The sequence below is a fragment of the Oncorhynchus keta genome, chromosome 26, assembly GCF_023373465.1.
Source record: "Oncorhynchus keta strain PuntledgeMale-10-30-2019 chromosome 26, Oket_V2, whole genome shotgun sequence".
Classification (NCBI taxonomy): Eukaryota; Metazoa; Chordata; class Actinopteri; order Salmoniformes; family Salmonidae; genus Oncorhynchus; species Oncorhynchus keta.
Genome location: NC_068446.1, coordinates 16124927 through 16144964, shown reverse-complemented (window position 1 = coordinate 16144964; position 20038 = coordinate 16124927). Strand labels below are relative to the sequence as shown.

Sequence of the window (20038 nt, the reverse complement as noted above, 5' to 3'; positions counted from 1 at the left end):
TTTGTTCTATAAGAGCTGATGTGTGTGTGTGTGTGTAAGGGGGGGTCCTCTAAACTATATTTTAGTTTTGGGTAGACTTGGTGCGCCTCTATGTCATTGGCCTACCCGGAGTTAAATATGGAAGCACTTTCAGTAGTGTAACCGTTTACACTAAACAACCAATCACATTCCCTAGCACTTCCTTTACTGCCGCAGGCTCTCACTGTCAGCAGATGGGCTAGCCAACTGTTCACAAAGTGGGCCAATCAGGTTACAGATCTGTTACTCTAGGCCGGCCTTCCTAGCATGACGATATCAGAAGGGAAATATAAAGTGCTCTGACTGCTCTAGAGGGAGGTAGATTCATTTGACTGCTATTGTCTGCTATATTCATTTTTTTTTTTACCACAGAATATTGAGTGTGTTGTATCAGATAGAGACATGGCATGTACAGACTGTATGAAGGCGTCAGATTTCTCTATTGATAAAAAAGGAATCAAGTGAGTTAATTATTCAGTTTGTGTTATTACAGCTGATTATCATGACCTTGTTAAGCAATGATAGCAGTCACATGGAATGATACTAACAGAAAAAAATATCTTTTTCAGGAAGAGAAACTGGAGGACAAGGATACGATATCTCTTGAAGATCACCTCTTCTTCAAAATCCATGGCAAGAAGAAGATCTTACAGGTAAGGCTCGGGGGTCTGAATCATGTAGTATTATGGATGTAAATTAGGGAGTACCACAAGGCTCCATATCCTAATAATGATCAACCTTGATATATGTATCTAAAAGCAGTAGGTACTACTACTTGTATGCAAGAAGTAAGTCGTTTTTACTACTTGTATACTGCTACTACTACAGGCCTCTAATGTGACTGTTCTCTCCTTCCTAAGGCCAACAGTGGATGAAGTCAACCAATGGGCACAGTCACTTGACAAACTCCTGAGTCACAAATGTAAATGCCACACCCTGTCTTTTATAGCTCATATGATATCAGCATGACTGTATGAAATGGGCACAAATGTTATAGAGTGAAAATGTATATGAATGAAGTGAGTCATCTTGAAGTACAGTTGGATCTAAACTGCACCTCTGATTGGTTGATATTTGACCGTTCTCAACTCAGCTTGAAGACATTCTACTGCTTGAGAGCTGCTTTGACATTCTCTCTCCTTCCCTCCCTCCTCTCCTGCAGATGGAAAGGCAGCATTTCGGATCTTCCTGAAGTCAGAGTTCTGTGAGGAGAATATAGAGTTCTGGACAGCCTGTGAGGAGTTCAGGACCATCTCGTCTCTAGAGAAACTGTCGTCGAGGGCCAGAAGCATCTATGAAGAGTTCATCCAGTGTGATGCTCCTAAAGAGGTGAGTTTTCCTTTCACTACGTTCAGGAGTCATTCTTAAAGTGCTGATATTAAGCAACAATCTTATAAAAAAAATATGGTAACGATAAAGTGATCGTTATGTTTCTTATTTCCAAACAACGTATATCTAATGCCAATGTGTGATCACTCTGATTGGTGTTCTTGTCTCTATTTGGTTGCAGATCAACCTGGACTACCAAACGAAAGATGCTATCGTCCAGAGCCTGCGTCTGCCCGGCCTGACGTGTTTCCTGTCGGCCCAGAAGAAGGTGTTCAGCCTGATGGAGAACAACTCGTACCCTCGCTTCATCCACTCGGAGCTCTACAAGGAACTCTGTGCCATTGCCAGGGGAGAGGGGCAATATCTCAAGTCTTAAGATTAACTACTTTCAAGGATTGTCTATGCAGTCACACATGACATGTTGCACTGACACCATGTAGTTACACGGGATGTAAAACCATTTCACATTTGAGCCATGTGGTCAATGGCAATGCTGTAGTGCACTATTTATAAACAGTACTGTAATGTAGGAAGTACAGTGAATAACTGAATAGCTTTTTGTTTACATTTTAAAAATGTAAATTCAACTTTGCGCATCCTGCTTTTGAAGATTGAGACAAAACAATGCAGATCAGACGTAGTCATTTTGATAATGGCTTAAAATGGTAGTGCCCATCCTGTGGTGTTTGAATATGCAATTGAGTTAGTTTCACCAAACACCAGTACCGGTAAATAACTGTCTAATAACTATTTGCAACTATATGATGTGAGTAAGAACTTTCTGGGACCAGTGGTATAGGTTTAAATTGGTAACTGTTTTGTTGGAGAGCTGAATGGAGGTGAATGTTTTGCGTCGCATAAAGGTGTTTACACTAAATATTGTAGCGGATGTTGCTTCAAACCAAGTATGGGCAGACTTTTTTGGTTCGAGGCCCACATCAGGATTTCGAAATTCAACGGAGGGCCGCACAGATATATATATTTTTTTACAGAAAAAGGGCAGTTATTTGAAAATATTTAGGTCCATTATAGTTTCTACATATTTCCTATGGAGTTTGTTTTTTTAACCCCCTGCAGTTCATTGTGGGTGAACTTACTGTAAATAAAACAATAGACAGAGGCAAAGGTATGGTGGCAGCTGGACTGCAATACTGTTTCTTTTTTTATTTTGTTGAATACATACATGTCCAATGTCAAGTCTAATAAAATATTGAATTCAGAACATTTCCAGTTATTGGGCCCTGAATGCTTTAACACAGTGTTTTTAATGATAAAGACACTTCAGATCCAATTAAAATTGAAAACTCCAAGTCATAACAAACCATCATGTCAACGAAAGTGAATGAAGTCCATGACAGGATCAACTATACAGTACGTTTTACCTTGCAACTTCACAGCAGTACCTTGAGGCAGCTGAGGAAGGGGATGTTTTGGTGTAAAGAGATTCCATATATGAGGCCTTCCCAGTCTGCTCCCTTCAAGACCAAATATTTACTCAAAACACAAAATGTCAAAGATATAAATACCTGCATCATATCAATTCCCTTTCCTCACAACTCCTGGATGGAATCTATCTACTGTACACTACCAGACAAATTGTCTGCACAACATCATCTGCACAACACATCATTTGGCTTCCAGTGGAACAGTGCTCACGCAGCGGAATGGTGTCATATGAATAAGAAGTTCCAGTAACAATGGTGCTGTGTTCCCGAAAAAAAAGATCATGACTGACGCAATGTACAATATGTACAATATGTACAATATCTCTGCGCCTGAAACAGACCCAAAATAACTCCATACGCTCCGAACATGCAGACATAATAAGACATCCATCTAACACATTCTCCCAAATAGACCAAACATAGCTCAATGTTTCTTAGAAGCAGGCTCAATGTTTTGCAAAGGGCAAGTTTTTTTTCACACTGAACTTCCAGTCAAAACTTCACAGGAACTATTGTGGTTGGTTTTGGTTGTTTCATTTGACACAGACAGTTTTTCCATCCTAAAAATGACCACTTAGACTGCACGCCTAAGAATTTCATACACAGCAGAAAAAAACCTGTAATTAACTCCAATGACTGTAATTCTCAATTTTAAAGGGAAAGTATACATTTTGGTAATGAAACAATATATATACACTGTATATTGGAGTCATTAAAACTATTTTTTCAACCACTCCACAAACTATAGTTTTGGCAAGTCGGTTAGGACATCTACTTTGTGCATGTCAAGTAATTTTTCCAACATTTGTCTACAGACAGATTATTTCACTGTATCACAATTCCAGTGGGTCAGAAGTTGACTGTGCCTTTAAATAGCTTGGAAAAATCCAGAAAATGTCATGGCTTTAGAAGCTTCTGATAGGCTAATTGACATCATTTGAGTCCATTGGAGGTGTAGCTGTGGATGTATTTCAAGGCCTACCTTCAAACTCAGTGCCTCTTTGCTGGACATGACATTTTCATGGGAAAATCTAAAGAAATCAGCAAAGACCTCTGAAAAAAAATTGTAGACCTCCACAAGTCTGGTTCATCCTTGGGAGAAATTTCCAAATGCCTGAAAGTACCTCGTTCATCTGTACAAACAATAGTACGCAAGAAAAACACCATGGGACCACACAGCCGTCATACCTGGTGCTCTTCCATGCCATCCCTAGGAGGGGTACGTCACTTGAGTGGGTTGAGTCACCGATGTGATCTTCCTGTCCGGGTTGGCTCCCCCCCTTGGGTTGTGCCGTGGGGGAGATCTTCGTGGGCTATACTCGGGCCTTGTCTCCGGATGGTAAGTTGGTGGTTGGGGGATCTCTCTCTAGTGGTGTGGGGGCTGTGCTGTGGAAAAGTGGGTGGGGTTATTTCCTACCCGTTTGGCCCTGTCCGGGGGTATCGTCGGACGGGGCCACAGTTTCTCCTGGCCCCTCCTGTCTCAGCCTCCAGTGCTTATGCTGCAATAGTTTGTGTCGGGGGGCTAGGGTCAGTCTGTTATATATGGAGTATTTCTCCTTTCTTATCCAGTGTCCTGTGTGAATTTAAGTATGCGCCCTCTAATTCTCTCAAGAGGACCTGAGCCCTAGGACCATGCCTCAGGACTACCTGGCCTGATGTCTCCTTGCTGTCCCCAGTCCACCTGGTCATGCTGCTGCTCCATTTTCAACTGTTCTGCATGCGTCTATGGAACCCTGACCTGTTCACAGGACGGGCTACCTGTCCCAGACCTGCTGTTTTCAATCCTCTAGAGACAGCAGGAACGGCAGAGATACTCTGAATGATTGGCTTTGAAAAGCCAACTGACATTTACTCCTGAGGTGCTGACCTGTTGCACCCTCTACAACCACTGTGATTATTATTATTTGACCCTGCTGGTTATCTATGAACATCTGAACATCTTGGAAATGTTCTGTTATAATCTTCACCCAGCTCAGCCAGAAGAGGACTGGCTACCCCTCGTAGCCTGGTTCCTCTGTACAGCACTTCGTGACATCAGCTGATGTTAAGAGCTTCATAAAATAAATGATTGATACCACTGTTTTTCTTTCTCCTAGAGATAAACGATACTTTGGTGCGAAAAGTGCAAATCAATCCCAGAACAACAGCAAAGGACCTTGTGAAGATGCTGGAGGAAACGGGTAGAAAAATATCTATATCAACATAACCTGAAAGGCCGCTCAGCAAGGAAGAAACCACTGCTCCAAAACCACCATTAAAAAGGAAGACTACGGTTTGCAACTGCACATGGGGACAAAGATGGTAGTTTTAGGAGAAATGTCCCCTGGTCTGATGAAACAAAAATATACCTGTTTGGCCATAATGACCATCATTATGTATGGAGGAAAAAGGGGGACGCTTGCAAGCCGAAGAACACCATCCCAACCCTGAAGCACGGGGCTGGCAGCATCATGTTGTGGGGGTGCTTTGCTGCAGGAGGGACTTGTGCACTTCACAAAATAGATGGCATCATGAGGATGGAAAATTATGTGGATATATTGAAGCAACATCTCAAGACATCAGTCAGGAAGTTAAAGCTTGGTCACAAATGGGTCTTCCAAATGGACAATGACTCCAAGCATACTTCCAAAGTTGTGGCAAAATGGCTTAAGGACAACAAAGTCAAGGTATTAGAGTGGCCATCACAAAGCCCGGACCTCAATCCTATAGAACATTTGTGGGCAGAACTGAAAAGGCGTGTGTGAGCAACGAGGCCTACAAACCTGACTCAGTTAAACCAGCTCAGCCAGGAGGAATAGGCCAAAACGTATTGTGGGAAGCTTGTGGAACACTCAAACAAGGGCACTGCGTTCATCCACCTATGGCCTGCTCGCCTCCCTACCACTGAGGAAGTACAGTTCCCGCTCAGCCCAGTCAAAACTGTTCGCTGCTCTGGCTCCCCAATGGTGGAACACACTCCCTCACGATGCCAGGACAGCGGAGTCAATCACCACCTTCCGGAGACACCTGAAACCCCACCTCTTTAAGGAATACCTAGGATAGGATAAAGTAATCCTTCTCACCCCCCCTTAAAATATTTAGATGCACTATTGTAAAGTGGCTGTTCCACTGGATGTCATAAGGTGAATGCACCAATTTGTAAGTCGCTCTGGATAAGAGTGTCTGCTAAATGACTTAAATGTAATGTAAATGTAAATTACTATTGTTGCTGGCAGATTTTTTTATGGAATATCTACATAGGCGTACAGAGGCTCATTATCAGCAACCATCACTCCTGTGTTCAAATGGCACGATGTGTTAGCTAATCCATTTTAAAAGGGTTATTGATCATTAGAAAACCCTTTTGCAATTGCACAGTTAAACTGTTGTGCTGATTAAAGAAGCAATACAACTGGCCTTCTTTAGACTAGTTGAGTATCTGGAGCATCAGCATTTGTGGGTTCGTTTACAGGATCATAATGGCTATAAACAAACTTTCTTCTGAAACTCGTCAGTCTATTCTTCTTCTGAGAAATGAAGGCTATTCCATGTGAGAAATTGCCAAAAAACTGAAGATCTCGTACAACGCTGTGTACTACTCCCTTCACAGAACAGCACAAACTGGTTGTAACCAGATTAGAAAGAGTGGGAGGCCCCAGTGCACAACTGAGCACGACGACAAGTACATTAGTGTCTAGTTTGAGAAACATTAAATAGTACCAGCAAAACACCAGCCTTAATGTCAACAGTGAAGAGGTGAATCCGGGATGCTGGCCTTCTAGGCAGAGTTGCAAAGAAAAAGCCACATGTCAGGCTGGCCAATAAAAAGATTAATATGGGCAAAATAACACAGACACTGGATAGATGAACTCTGCGCTATCCGATTGGCCAGCGCCGTAAACGCACTCAATTTACATGCGTGTCATTTTGCAGACGATCTTTTGCAGAGCCACTTACAATAGTGAGTTCAACCCTGGCACTGCAAGCACCATACGCTACTAACTAAGCCACACGGGAGTTCAATTTTGCCACAGATCTCCCAGTTAAGTTGGCAGAGTTTTTCAGATGAATAAAATAGTTAAAAATAGGCACATTTTCCTTACCCAGTAGGGCTTCTGAATCAAGTTCACCATCCACAAAGAGGAAGAAAAAAAATATGTAAAAAAGGGCAAGTCTTTATCATGGACTTTTCTACTAAAATGTTTGGTGACCAACTAGGAATGCCTTCGATTGACGACCACTGATCCAAAGCATTTTAACTTGGTGTGGTGGTACGTTCATTTAAGACCAGTGGTGGAAAAAGTGCCAAATTGTCAAACTTGAGTAAAAGATACTTGAGTCACTTTCTATTAAGGTAAGTGAAAGTCACCCAGTCAAATTATACTTGAGTAAAGTCAAACTACTTGGTTTTAACTATACTGAAGTAAATGTAGTTTCTAAAATTTAAGTATCAAAAAGTAAAATAATGGTTTAAATTCCTTATGTTAAGCAAACCAGACTACACAATTCTTGTTTTTTTTAATTTACGCAAAGCCAGGGTCACATTCCAACACTCAGACATAATTTACAAATAAAGCATTTGTGTTTAGTGAGTCCCCCAGAGCAGAGGCAGTAAGGATGACCAGGGATGTTCTCTGGATAAGTGTATGAAATGGACCATTTTACAATCCTGCTAAGCATTCAAAATGACACCCAAAAGTACTTTTTGGTGTCAAGAGAAAATGTATGGAGTAAAAAGTACAGTTTTTTTTAGAAATGTAGTTGTCAAAAATATAAAAGTGAAGTACAGATACCCCAAAAAACAACTTTAGTATTTTTACACCACTGTTTAAGACCGAGTGGCACTTGTTTATCTAAAGATAGGGGGCGCATATATTTGTCATGTTTCAAACGTGTACTCCGATGGTTAGGTCGTGGCCAGGGATCAGACAGTATTGACGGCGACTCTGGAGCAATTAGGGTTAAGTGTCTTGCTCAAGGGCAGATTGACAGATTTACCTAGTCAGTTCAGGGATTCAAACTAGCAACCTTTCAGTTACTGGCCCAATGGTCTAACCGCTAGGCTACCCAACAACTACTAAAAACGACACACTTGACCATGTAGGCCACAATGATGAAATGCATTCAACAATAAAACTACAGCATGTTCGAACATTAAACATTTTATTATGAAAATAAGACGAGCCCATTTAAACATATCTTTCCAGGCATGCATTACAGCTGAAGGGTAGACCTGGGTGGGATAGTGAACACAGTTCTCTGTCCCACCACATGTGCTCATGTCTGGCGGGGGCAAGGGGGGGTTCACAGGATACAATTGTGGGGAAAGGGTCCATGGCCTTTCACATGAATAAGATGACTGACAAGTGCGTGTGTTTGTGGGGTCACTTTGCTTCCTGGACTTTTTTGGCACTCTGCTTCTCTTTTGCCTGGGGAGCAGAACACACAAATACATGAAATAGTTTAGCGCCAGTGAGCAGGTGTCTATGATAGGTTAATACTACCCTCTAGTGGGCATCAGTTGTATATCAAGAACTACACTCAAATTAGTTCAGAACAGGGGTTGGAATGGTAATTATTTACCATTACGGTGTTCTGACCATGGCAGAAAAAAACATTCTGAACCGGTTCGAACCACAAAAAAGGTTCATATTTTTCCTTTTGGCTCATTTTTATTTACCTGTGAAATCAACATTGTTTTTACATTTCGTTCATTAATAAAATGCACTCCAACAATTAGCACAGAAGCTCACTGTGAAACAGGTAAGATAGTCATTTAGATGTTTGAGAAAAGCGCAGGCGTGAGATGCGACTAAAATTGCATGGGTGGGGAGAGAGCGAGAGAGGGGGTGGACATTGAGGGGGTTTGGCATGAAGCACTGATCATCATGGAGTGAATTGGAAAGTGTTGACTACTACAAACAATGTAACTTCACCAAATCACATACTAGACATGAGGAATATTTTTGGAACTAATGACATTAGCAGTTCTCAAGACTGGAGTGGTGTCATGAAAATAACCTATCCCGCGATGTCAACAAGACAAAGGAGATGATTGTGGACTACAGGAAAAGGAGGACCAAGCACAGCCCCATTCTCATCGACAGGGCTGTAGTGAGCAGGTTGAGAGCTTCAAGTTCCTTTGTGTCCACATCAAACTATCATGGTCCAAACACAAAGACAGATGTGAAGAGAGCACGACAAAACCTATTCCCCAGATCCTCAAAAAGACCTACAGCTGCACCAGAGCGGACTGGTTGCATCACTGCTGGGTATGTCAGAGGAAGGTCCTAAAAATTGTCAGACTCCAGCCACCCTAGTCATAGACTGTACTCTCTGCTACCGCACGGCAAGTGGTACCAGAGCACCAAGTCTAGGTCCAAAAGGCTTCTTAACAGCTGTGTGTGCACACTACCCAGACTATTTGCATTGTCGTCGTCGTCCCCAACTCACTCTTTTACGCTGCTGCTAATCTGGTTATTATCTATGCATAGTTACTTTAATAACTCAACCTAGCCTCCCAGGTGGCGCAGTGGGCTAGGGCACTTCATCGCAGCGCTAGCTGTGCCACCAGAGACTCTGTCGCAGCCGGCCACAACTGGGAGGTCCGTGGAGCGACGCACAATTGGCCAAGAGTCGTCCGGGTTAGGCCGGTAGAGATATCCTTGTCTCCTCGTGCACCAGTGACTCCTGTGGCGGGCCGGGCGCAGTGCACGCTAACCAAGGTCGCCGGGTGCACGGCGTTTCCTCCAGAACATTGGTGCGGCTGGCTTCCGGGTTGGTTGGGTTGTTTGAATTGAACAGTAATCCTGGTGAGAAAACTAGGACCCGTCTTGTTGATATTGTTGTTAAGAAGCTTTATTATGGACAAAGTTCTACCCACCCGTTGATACTGTTGTATCAACCTGTGGTAGCCAGTGCCGTTTAAGACGAGGGCGGACTATTATTTCTCTTTCTTCACAAGCATAGCCTTATATCTATTACAGCGTACTGGATAACAGCCATTCATATTCCATACACCCAGTTCAATGAAACAGCGAAATGATAATCAAATTTCCCCTCTGCCCATCATGAGGTTGCTACAACGCAGCCTATGAAAATTTACAACGTAAAGTTCACACAGGTCGAGAGACTAATTTGAAGTGACAGACAGTGAGATTCAATACCGCCTTGCAGTCTTGCCTGCATCTAGCTGATATAGGGTGCAATCATCAGTCCAACAGTTGCAAACAAATTCAGGTATGTTGATCCCCATTTTGTTCCTTTTAAGAATTTTTTTTATCAGAAAATCGTCCGAAAGAATACACCCCTGATCACACTTAAAAAACAGAGTTCACTCTCATAACAGCCACGTTGTATTCCTTTTCTTCCCTTGTGAACTTTAGTGCACAACAAATCAGCTGTATGTGACCAGGCAACAACAAAGAATTCCAAGACAAACCTCTACAAACAGCCTATATCGTTGTCACCATATTAGCCAAACTAACTTCATAGTCAACATAGCTAATAGAACGTGTTAGTCAACCCGCTACAATCATGGTAAAATTAGTGTACAGACGGTAATTAGTTATACCGGTAGGCCACGGTGGCAATACATTTGTAATACCAAAAGCTTACATTGACTTGGAAGAGTTCCAGTGTTGTGTTAGATGGCTAAACTAGCTATGTTAGCTTACTCAAACAGAGGGATGCCATCTACATTTGCTAGGTAAGTGAAACAAAACAAATTAGAAATATAAATTTCTCTTGCTTCTCCTTCATTTTGAAAGAATCACATTTTTTTTCAAAACTGTTAAACTATTGTCTCTCTCCAAGTCAACTAAACACCACATTGTATACAGTGCAGTGCTAGCTAGCTGTAGCTCATGCTTTCAGTACTAGGTAAATTCTCTGAACCTTTGATTGGGCGGACAAACGTGTCAGTTCATGCTGTAGAGCTCTGAGGCTGGAGAACTTCCAAAGGACGTCCTCCAGCCTGTCATAATTACTGTGTAAGTCTATGAAGGGGGTGAGAACCATGAGCCTCCTAGGATTTGTATTGAAGTCAATGTACCCAGGGGAGGACGGAAGCTAGCTGTCCTCCGGCTACACCATGGTGCTACCCTACAGAGTACTGTTGAGGCTACTGTAGATCATTGCAAAATAGTGTGTTTTAAAATTCAGTCATTTGGTGACGTGATTATATTTAGAATAGTTTTATCTAAAAAAAAGAAAAACTTTGAAGGTTTTAGAATTTAACTTATGAAATTTACTGAGGATGGTCCTCCCCTTCCTCAGAGGAGCCTCCATAATACCATTAACATGGTTTTGACCATGACAGTTTACAATCCAGGGTTACTCCAAGCAGTTTAGTCACCTGTACTTGCTCAATTTCCACATTATTCATTACAAAATTTTGTTGAAATATTTAGGACTAACTTATTCCTTGCCACCCATTCTGAAACGAACTGCAGATTCTTGTTAAATGTGGCAGTCATTTCAGCCACTGTAGTAGCTGGCATGTATCGTGCCGAGTCAGCCGCATACATAGTCACTCTGGCTTTACTCAAAGACATGTCATTAGTAATGTTTGAAAAAAATAAAGGGCCTAGACAGCTGCTATGGTGAATTCCTGATTCTACCTGGATTATGTAGGAGACTTTCATTAAAGAACACTGTTCTGGTAGACTGGTAACTCTTTATCCACAATATAGCAGGGGGTGTAAATTCATAACGCATACGTTTTTCAATCAGCAGACTGGTCGATAATGTCAAAAGCTGCACTGAATCATAAAACTCCCCACAATATTTTTAGCATCAATCGCTCTCAGCCAGTCAGTCATTTGTGTAAGTGCCCTGCTTGATGAATGGCCTTCTCTATAAGCATGCTGAAAGTCGATTTAAAGCAAACTAGCATTGTATCGTCAAACAATTATTTCCCAAATTTTTACTAAGGGTTGGTAGCAGGCTGATTGGCCAGCTATTTGAGCCAGTTAAGGGGGCTTTACTATTCTTCGGTAGTAGAATGACTTTTGCTTCCCTCCAGGCCTGAGGGTACACACTTTCTAGTCGGCTTAGATTGAAGGTATGGCAAATAGGAGGGGCAATATCATCTGCTACTATCCTCAGTAATTCTCAATCCAAGTTGTCAGACAACGGTGGCTTGTATTTGTTGATAGACAACTTATTTTTCACCGCTTCCACAACCACTTCACAGAATTAAAAATTACAATGCTTGTCTTTCATGATTTGATCAGTTATACTTGGATGTATAGTGTCAGTGTTTGTTGCTGGCATGTCATGATTAAGTTTGAGACTAATGCTATATGTGTGTGTGTGTGAGAGACATTGAACACTGGTCACTTCACATACTGTTGTTTACTTACTGTGTATGTATGTACAGTGGGGCAAAACAGTATTTGTCAGCCACTAATTGTGCAAGTTCTCCCACTTAAAAAGATTATGCCTGTAATTTTCAACATGGGTACACTTCAACTATGACAGACAAATGAGAGAAAAGAAAATCCAGAAAATCACATTGTATGATTTTTTATGAATTTATTTGCAAATTATGGTGGAAAATAAGTATTTGGTCACCTACAAACAAGCAAGATTTCTGGCACTCACGGACCTGTAACTTCTTTGAGGCTCCTCTGTCCTCCACTCGTTACCTGTATTAATGGCACCTGTTTGAACTTGTTATCAGTATAAAAGACACCTATCCACAACTTCAAACAGTCACACTCCAAACTCCACTATGGCCAAGACCAAAGAGCTGTCAAAGGACAACAGAAACAAAAAAAATTGTCAACCTGCACCAGGCTGGGAAGACTGAATCTGCAATAGGGAAGCAGCTTGGTTTGAAGAAATCAACTGTGGGAGCAATTATTAGGAAATGGAAGACATACAAGACCACTGATAATCTCCCTCGATCTGGGGCTCCACGCAAGATCTCACCCCGTGGGGTCAAAAAGATCGGTGAGCAAAAATCCCAGTGAAGGGACCTAGTGAATGACCTGCAGAGAGCTGGGACCAAAGTAACAAAGCCTACCATCAGTAACACACTACGCCACCAGGGACTCAAATCCTGCAGTGCCAGACGTGTCCCCCTGCTTAAGCCAGTACATGTCCAGGCCCGTCTGAAGTTTGCTGGAGAGCATTTGGATGATCCAGAAGATTGGGAGAACGTCATATGGTCAGAATGCTGAGTTGCATCCAAAGAACACCATACCTACTGTGAAGGTTGGGGGTGGAAACATCATGCTTTGGGGCTGTTTTTCTGCAAAGGGACCAGGACGACTGATCCGTGTAAGGGAAAGAATGAATGGGGCCATATATCGTGAGATTGACTGAAAACCTCCTTCCATCAGCAAGGGCATTGAAGATGAAACGTGGCTGGGTCTTTCAGCATGACAATGATCCCCAACACAACGAAGGAGTGGCTTCGTAAGAAGCATTTCAAGGTCCTGGAGTGGCCTAGCCAGTCTCCAGATCTCAACCCCATAGAAAATCTTTGGAGGGAGTTGAAAGTCAGTGTTGCCCAGCAACAGCCCCAAAACATCACTGCTTTCAAGGAGATCTGCATGGAGGAATGGGCCAAAATACCAGCAACAGTGTGTGAAAACCTTGTGAAGACTTACAGAAAACGTTTGACCTCTGTCATTGCCAACAAAGGGAATATAACAAAGTATTGAGAAACTTTTGTTATTAACCAAATACTCTTTTTCCACAGTAATTTGCAAATAAATTCATAAAAAAATCCTACAATGTGATTTTCTGGATTTCTTTCTCATTTTGTCTGTCATAGTTGAAGTGTACCTATGATGAAAATTATAGGCCTCTCATCTTTTTAAGTGGGAGAACTTGCACAATATGTGGCTGACTAAATACTTTTTACCCCACTGTATATACTGTATTCTCAATGTAGGTCATCCTAATATACCTACTACTGTGCATACAATTTTGTTTTACAAATTATATATGGTCTACACACACCATATATTTATCATTCAGGCATTTCTTGATTTGAATTTGCTAGACATTCTGTTGCACCTGCTATAATATCTGCAAATCTTTATGCAACCAATAAACTTGATTTGAAAATAAAAAGGTTCTGTTTCTCTAAAAAAATATGTTCTTGTTCGGGTTTTGTTCCCCTGGTAGAGAACTCAAAATAGTGCATTTAACACAACGGTTTGTAGAGTACCTTCAAATATCATAACATAAAATAATATTATACACCAAATTCACGTTCCTGGCCTCAGCTGTTCCTCACCTTTTCCACCAATGGTATCAACTGCTGGTATTCAGCCAGTGTCTTCAGCAGTTCCATGATGAAGGGTAGGTAGTTGTGCTTTCGTCGGATGTTTTCGATCTACAACAAAAAATATGTACACACACACACACACACCACACACACACACACAATGTTCAAGAAAAACATCAAGCGTTATAATATAGTATTGAAATGACTGCATATCTTCTAAAATGCCCATATTAGATTATCTGACAGTCAGCGAACACACCTTGTATCGTTGGAGCTTCTGATTCTCCTCATCGATCAGCAGCTGATACTTTGCGATTTCTGATTGGAGGGAGCTGAGGAGGGTGCTGCTCTGGTCTGTGTCCATTGGCTCTTCCTGGAGAAAGGGTGAGACAATTTCCATTCGGTCAAATGTCAAACCAGATTTTAGTTTGCCGGACAAATGAGATTTACCAGCCATATCAAATAAAAACACATCTAAATACCACCACGTGTAGGGCAATGTGTTTTGAGGAGTGTCCACTGCCCACTGTAACCACATGGAAGAGACTGTAGTTATTATGCGAGGAAGATTGTTAGCCAACGAAGTGAATGGTAGCTAGAACAATGCACATCTCCCTCTGTCCACCAGGCTTGTAAAAATCCTCAGTTTCTGTATAAATGTATATTTCCACTTGTATGTGCCTTCATCCTTTATACGGTTGCTAGTTTACCAGCTAGCTTGATTTGTACTGTTTTGCGCATTTTTAAGCTAGCTGCTCAACCAGGCTTTAGACTAGAGGAAGAGAAGGAAGCAATATCTCTTCATCTAAATACTCCTCGGTGGACATTTCTGTAAATTGTCTTTTAGGGAGAGTAATCTAGTAAAACGTCAAAATACCTGAACATTTGTCCCCTGTTTGCATACAGTCATGTCTGTCAGAATCACTTGTGCCGGGAAACATTGCGGGCACTACCACGATACAGTGTTGCAAGTTTGTCAGTGAGAGCGCAAATTCAAGACAAGACAGGCAGAGAAGACAGGCAAGATAGACAAATGACACGAATGAAAAACAACCTCCCCGTGCATAGCTAATTTGATTTATAGAGGATATTCATCTCATCCAAATTATTATGTCGGTTTTTATGTATTTATATCAGCAAAAAGCAGGCAATAACCGGCTAACGGAAATTCTGGGATGACACTAACATTACTTAACACAGATAGGATAGATCGTAAGCAGACATTTTAAAGGACTTGATCAATGGCATTGACATGGGTGGAAGTCTATTCATGGCCTTGGTGGCAGGTAATTGTATGGTCCAGGCCTGAGGGCTGCACCATGAATAACTGCAACACCACTTACCTCTGTTAGCTGGATCTGCAGTTCGGCTATCTTCCTCTCGTAAATCATCTTCCTGTCGGACACAATGGCCATCAGGTTGAAGCGGATCTCTCCCTCACTGTACCTGATACCAGGGGACGGAAGACGCAGTTGTTTTAGATTTTATTTTCTGATAATTGAGTCGGTTAGAAGTTGCGTAGCACAATGAGCAACACAAACAGCAACCCTATATGACACTTATTTACCATGGTATATTTACTTGTAAAAAAATATATTTACTTATGTATTCTTTTCTCAATCACTGGCCGAACTGCGTTGATCCAATCGTCCTGGTTGCACACACCTGAAAAACAAAACAAGCATAAAGTGTAAATCAATCATCAACCAGATTTAGCCACGGGACGATTTTTCTTGAGCAGATGGTCAGGGGGCCAGAAGCTAATGACAAATCATTTAGACTGCAAATTGACCAAGAAGCTCAAACAGATTTCATATTTGACTAAAACAAGTTCAAACCTTGCCTAAATTTGTATACGATGTTGGGGCGGCAGGTGGCCTAGTGGTTAGAGTGTTGGGCCAGTAACCGAAAGGTCGCTAGATCAAATCCCTGAGTTGACATGGTAAAAATCTGTCATTCTGCCCCTGAACAAGGCTGTTCCTAGGCAGTCATTGTAAATAAGAATGTGTTCTTAACGGACTTGCCTAGTTAAATAAACTGTATATTATGTGTAGAAAAACTTTGGAACAGATTCCAAAATTAAAATAATTTGGAGCTGATTTGCTTGTGTTTTAAAGTATTTTATGTCCAACAAAATAAAAACACCCCAGTTGGGGAACCTTTGTGTTGATAATCATTAAGGGTGTTTCTGAAGAATGTGTCAGGTTCAAGACGAGATTAACTGCACTACTGGCCACAGTCACAATTCACTAGAATGTTTTAAAATAAAACACTTAAAAGATAAAAGTATATAAAACCTAAAAGAATCTGAAACAGCAGCTTATTTCAAATTCACAAAGCCAACCAAAACTGCTACTATGAAACAGTACCAACATATGTAGGACAAAACAGCAACTTTATATCTCTATAAAGGTAAATATATGACCAGTATGTGCGTACCGAGGTCGATGGGTCCTTCACGTAGGCCGTCCAGCTCATAGAGCCTGCCGTTGACAGGGACGTAGCTCACAAAGTGGAACGCATCCTCATCCTTTGCAGAAGACTTGGCGTCAAACTCAAACATCTGCTGTCTGAACACAATAAAGACGACAGTTTTAGCTTTCGTTAGCAGAGAAACTAACATGGTATTAAAACCAAAGCCTTTCTCTTCATTTTCAGCTCTTATGAAAAACATTCAATCAAAAATGGCAATTTGTCTACTTAGAGCCAAGACTTCGATTAATCTAGTGACGTTAGCAGTGATAAACTATCCCGCTGAAATGAAAAGTCAACTCACCTGGCAAAGCTGTTGTGAACTTGTCGAATAACTTCAGAGTTGCTGAGAGCCAGACCTTTCATCTTTATAGGAGAGAGAATATCATCAATGTGTGACTTTTATGTTGTCTCCTGACTTCATGGTCTGTTTAATGTCTGCACGATTCATCAATAACGAAGGTGGCTGGGATTTTACTGTGGATGGTTGTCCTCTGTTTCTCACTCAAAAAAAAAATATGTATAAAGCCACACACATTTCCCGAGCGACACCCCCTTCCCTTACAACCGTTGCATTTTCAAATCCAAACACCACGAGTTCAGACCCCAGAGGGAAGAACTTTTGAGAGAACCAAATCACAAGTCTCAATGTCTGGGCAAATATTATACCAACAAATTGCCTCCTGTCCAGACCAGTATGTCACAGCTCTAAACGCTGCCCCAATAATCAGTATCAACTTACAGCTGCATCAAAGCTGAGTGAAAACTCTCTGAACTCTGTGAGTGTCTCTCCCAACAGCATGTCAGAGTGGGTACAGTTCAGCAGCACGCTCACAATGGCCTGGGTAGCACATGCATTGTTTATCACCTGAAAAAGCACACATAGCAGGTTGACAGCAGGTTATTTATGTTTGTCATGAGTCTTTCCCTAGAGGAAGAACCGAGCAGTTTCCACTGAATGGGCCAGCTGCAAAGACAATATTGGCTAGGTTGTAAAAATTCAAAACAAAAATGTGCTTTTTGGTATTAAACTTAAGGTTTGGCATTAGGCTTAGCAGTGTAGTTAAGGTTGGGTTTATAAATCTTTCTTTATAACTTTGCAGCTGTGCCAGCTAGTGACCACTCTCCAGAGCTGCCTCCAGTACATGAGTCATCGCAATAAATGCCAACCTGCACACACACAGGAGTGACATCAAATGAGATCCTGTAATTTTACATTTTAGTCATTAAGCAGACGTTCTTATCCAGAGCAGACTTAGTCAACACATTTTACTTGAAGTTTTAAAAAACAACCACATCACAATAATAATGCACAGGTAGACTCTTCGAAATATCCGCTATCAGGAGAATCTGTGCCAGAAAGAAAAACAAGAGACTTCTGAGAATACTTCAGAGAGCAATTTGGATATATTCTAACTCTGCAAAACATACAATGAATACAGATGTAAAACCAAACCATGTACCTGCTTGGCAAAGAAGATGTTGTCAAGCCTTGAATCCTGAACGATAGATCCTCCCGGCTCCTCACCTGGTTGCCACTTGAACAGGAAGATCAACCCATGAACTGGTCTTGAAGGAAGAAAGAGAAATCTAGTACCACTGCAGTACTATGAACTTGTAAAAGTAAAGAGTTTAGAAGTAAAGAGATTAGGGCATGGGCCATGGCTTACTTGAGGTTTTCAAAATTCTCTGGTTCCATACTCCATATTTCTTCCACTTGAGCTCCTTTACAACCTGGGTTAGTAGAAAGGAGAAAGCTGGGTTAACTACTACATAATTACATAAACCAGGGAAGAGCAAAATGGCCCCTCTTTTGGGATGGGCAAAATGGCCCCTCTTTTGTAGGTCCAAGAACCCCAAAATGTTTTATCAGTCACGGTCTCAACTTACTGTTGAGGTTTATTATAACAGAATACACAAGGTGCAATTTTGAAATTTGATTGATCAGCAGTCACTAAAGTCGGCAAATGTTTTTTTAGATTGTCTAGCGGCCAGCTAATTTACCAGTCTAAACTTGTAGTAAGCAAGGTTGAATGAATTACCGAACAGGGTGGGGCCCATTGATCATCAGTTGTCATTAAAAACTGGAAACATTTGCCTCCGCCCTATAGCAAAATGAGTAAAATTGCATTAAATTAGTTATAAAATTGCAAAATCTTCTCCGCCCAATGTCAAAATGTGTAGAATTGCAAGAAATTAACTTTAAAAATGAAATCCATCTTAGCTGTCACGGGGGATATGGGATACGCGGCCTCTCACTGCGGCCTCTCATGACGAGTTCCGTTTTTTGTGCCCCCACCTCCATCAAAGTTGCCCATCTATGACATAATTTAAACCATTAGTTAGTGGACAGGACTATCCATCTAACGTTAGTTTGCCATTTGAATTTGCAGAGAACTGCACCAACAAGCTGTTTATCCATCGAGTTGATCATATTGAGTAGAATATTCAATCGAAAGGCATGCAGTGAAAATGATGTCAGTTTCAAAAGGAACTAGTAACCGCCGACACATACACACCTAAGTGTCGTGGTAGCATCCTAATTCTCTCATAATTATCCCGTAATAGAATCAACGACGCCACCTGGCTAGCATGTTCGCGGTTTCAGATAAGTTGAATCTGGTTTGCAAATATAATCATGAAATTTGCTGGACTGCAGACTAACACCAATCATTTATGTGCAAAGACAATGTTGCACAGACTTGACTAGAACTTGTTGGCAATCGAGTAATTGTAGACTAGCTAGTTGACATACAGCACACTCACCAAAACCTTTGATCAATTCTGTGAAAACACCAGGATCACTTTCCATAAGACACCATTCTCCTGCGCTTCCAGACATTACTATTTTATGATTTAAAAAAAGACTGTGGGGCATGTGGTTTTACTGCAATCTAATATTCGTAGTGATTAGTTAGCTTAGCTAGCTAGCTACCTAGCTAAAAAAAATGAATCAATATGTCACGCAAATCGAAGATTTATAAGATCTGGATACCGCATCAAAGATGTCCGCCCGTTGTTTGCAAGAAAATCTACTCACGTCCGCCTACGCAGATTCATGGACCGCCTATATCCGGGTTGTATCCGGTTTATACGAACTAACAGCACATTTTTTAAATTTTTAATTTTTTTATTAAAAACAAATCAATACATAAAGCATATGAGGGAACACAAGCATACATAGATTACAAACAATGGACAATCGAGCTAGGGGGTACAATATCACATTACAATTACACAAGGACCTTAAGGGACATGCATATACTTACAATTCTAACAGCTGTTTTGTTAGTAGAGCATTTAACCATCTTAAAATACAGTTCAATTTCTTTTTGTAGGATACGAAAAAGTGGTTTCCTGTTTGTAAATTTACATTTGTGTATATGAAATATGGCCAAAAGAATAATGAAATTAATTACATAAAAATGATTCCGCTTATTTCTATTGTATGTAAAGAATCCAAACAGTACATCTCTCCACAATAGTGTAAAATCTTCATAAATGTGTTCAATTATAAACCTACTGATGTCTTGCCACAGTTTTCTTACAT

The 20038-nt window shown here is 41.1% G+C and overlaps 2 protein-coding genes across 4 annotated transcripts; one reads left to right on the top strand and one right to left on the bottom strand.

Moving 5' to 3' along the window:
* The first annotated feature begins 338 nt into the window (after positions 1 to 338).
* Positions 339 to 2573, top strand: LOC118359003 (regulator of G-protein signaling 2-like). Its single transcript, XM_035737124.1, has 5 exons — positions 339 to 479; positions 588 to 671; positions 879 to 940; positions 1181 to 1347; positions 1529 to 2573. Exons 1-5 carry the CDS (start codon positions 421 to 423, stop codon positions 1721 to 1723), a joined length of 567 nt encoding a protein of 188 aa, XP_035593017.1. The 5' UTR covers positions 339 to 420; the 3' UTR covers positions 1724 to 2573.
* Positions 2574 to 7272: 4699 nt separating this feature from the next.
* On the bottom strand, positions 7273 to 19530 carry LOC118359002 (ubiquitin carboxyl-terminal hydrolase isozyme L5). 3 transcript variants are annotated; one of them, XM_035737122.2, is made up of 13 exons: positions 19255 to 19530; positions 18690 to 18806; positions 18531 to 18593; positions 18159 to 18222; positions 17952 to 18057; positions 17231 to 17356; positions 16793 to 16854; positions 16456 to 16586; positions 15618 to 15681; positions 15360 to 15462; positions 14276 to 14389; positions 14026 to 14124; positions 7273 to 8200 (listed from the first exon to the last, which is right to left on the bottom strand). In XM_035737122.2, the coding sequence occupies exons 3-13, from the start codon at positions 18547 to 18549 to the stop codon at positions 8156 to 8158; spliced, it is 933 nt and encodes a 310-aa protein (XP_035593015.1). In that variant the 5' UTR covers positions 18550 to 18593; positions 18690 to 18806; positions 19255 to 19530; the 3' UTR covers positions 7273 to 8155. The 3 variants fall into 3 exon arrangements, with proteins under 3 accessions (XP_035593015.1, XP_035593014.1, XP_035593013.1); XM_035737121.2 differs by having other exon boundaries at positions 18531 to 18806; XM_035737120.2 differs by lacking the exons at positions 18531 to 18593; positions 18690 to 18806.
* Positions 19531 to 20038: the final 508 nt, after the last annotated feature.

Coding starts and splice junctions, on each gene's coding strand:
- LOC118359002 (XM_035737120.2), bottom strand. CDS start 19,366: ATGCCCCACAGTCTTTTTTTAAATCATAAAATAGTAATGTCTGGAAGC. Junction 16,855..17,230: donor CACTCAGCTTTGATGCAGCT/GTAAGTTGATAC, acceptor TCTCCTATAAAG/ATGAAAGGTCTGGCTCTCAG. Junction 15,682..16,455: donor TGAAGGACCCATCGACCTCG/GTACGCACATAC, acceptor TTTGTTTTTCAG/GTGTGTGCAACCAGGACGAT.
- LOC118359003 (XM_035737124.1), top strand. CDS start 421: ATGGCATGTACAGACTGTATGAAGGCGTCAGATTTCTCTATTGATAAA. Junction 672..878: donor GCAAGAAGAAGATCTTACAG/GTAAGGCTCGGG, acceptor CTCCTTCCTAAG/GCCAACAGTGGATGAAGTCA. Junction 1,348..1,528: donor AGTGTGATGCTCCTAAAGAG/GTGAGTTTTCCT, acceptor ATTTGGTTGCAG/ATCAACCTGGACTACCAAAC.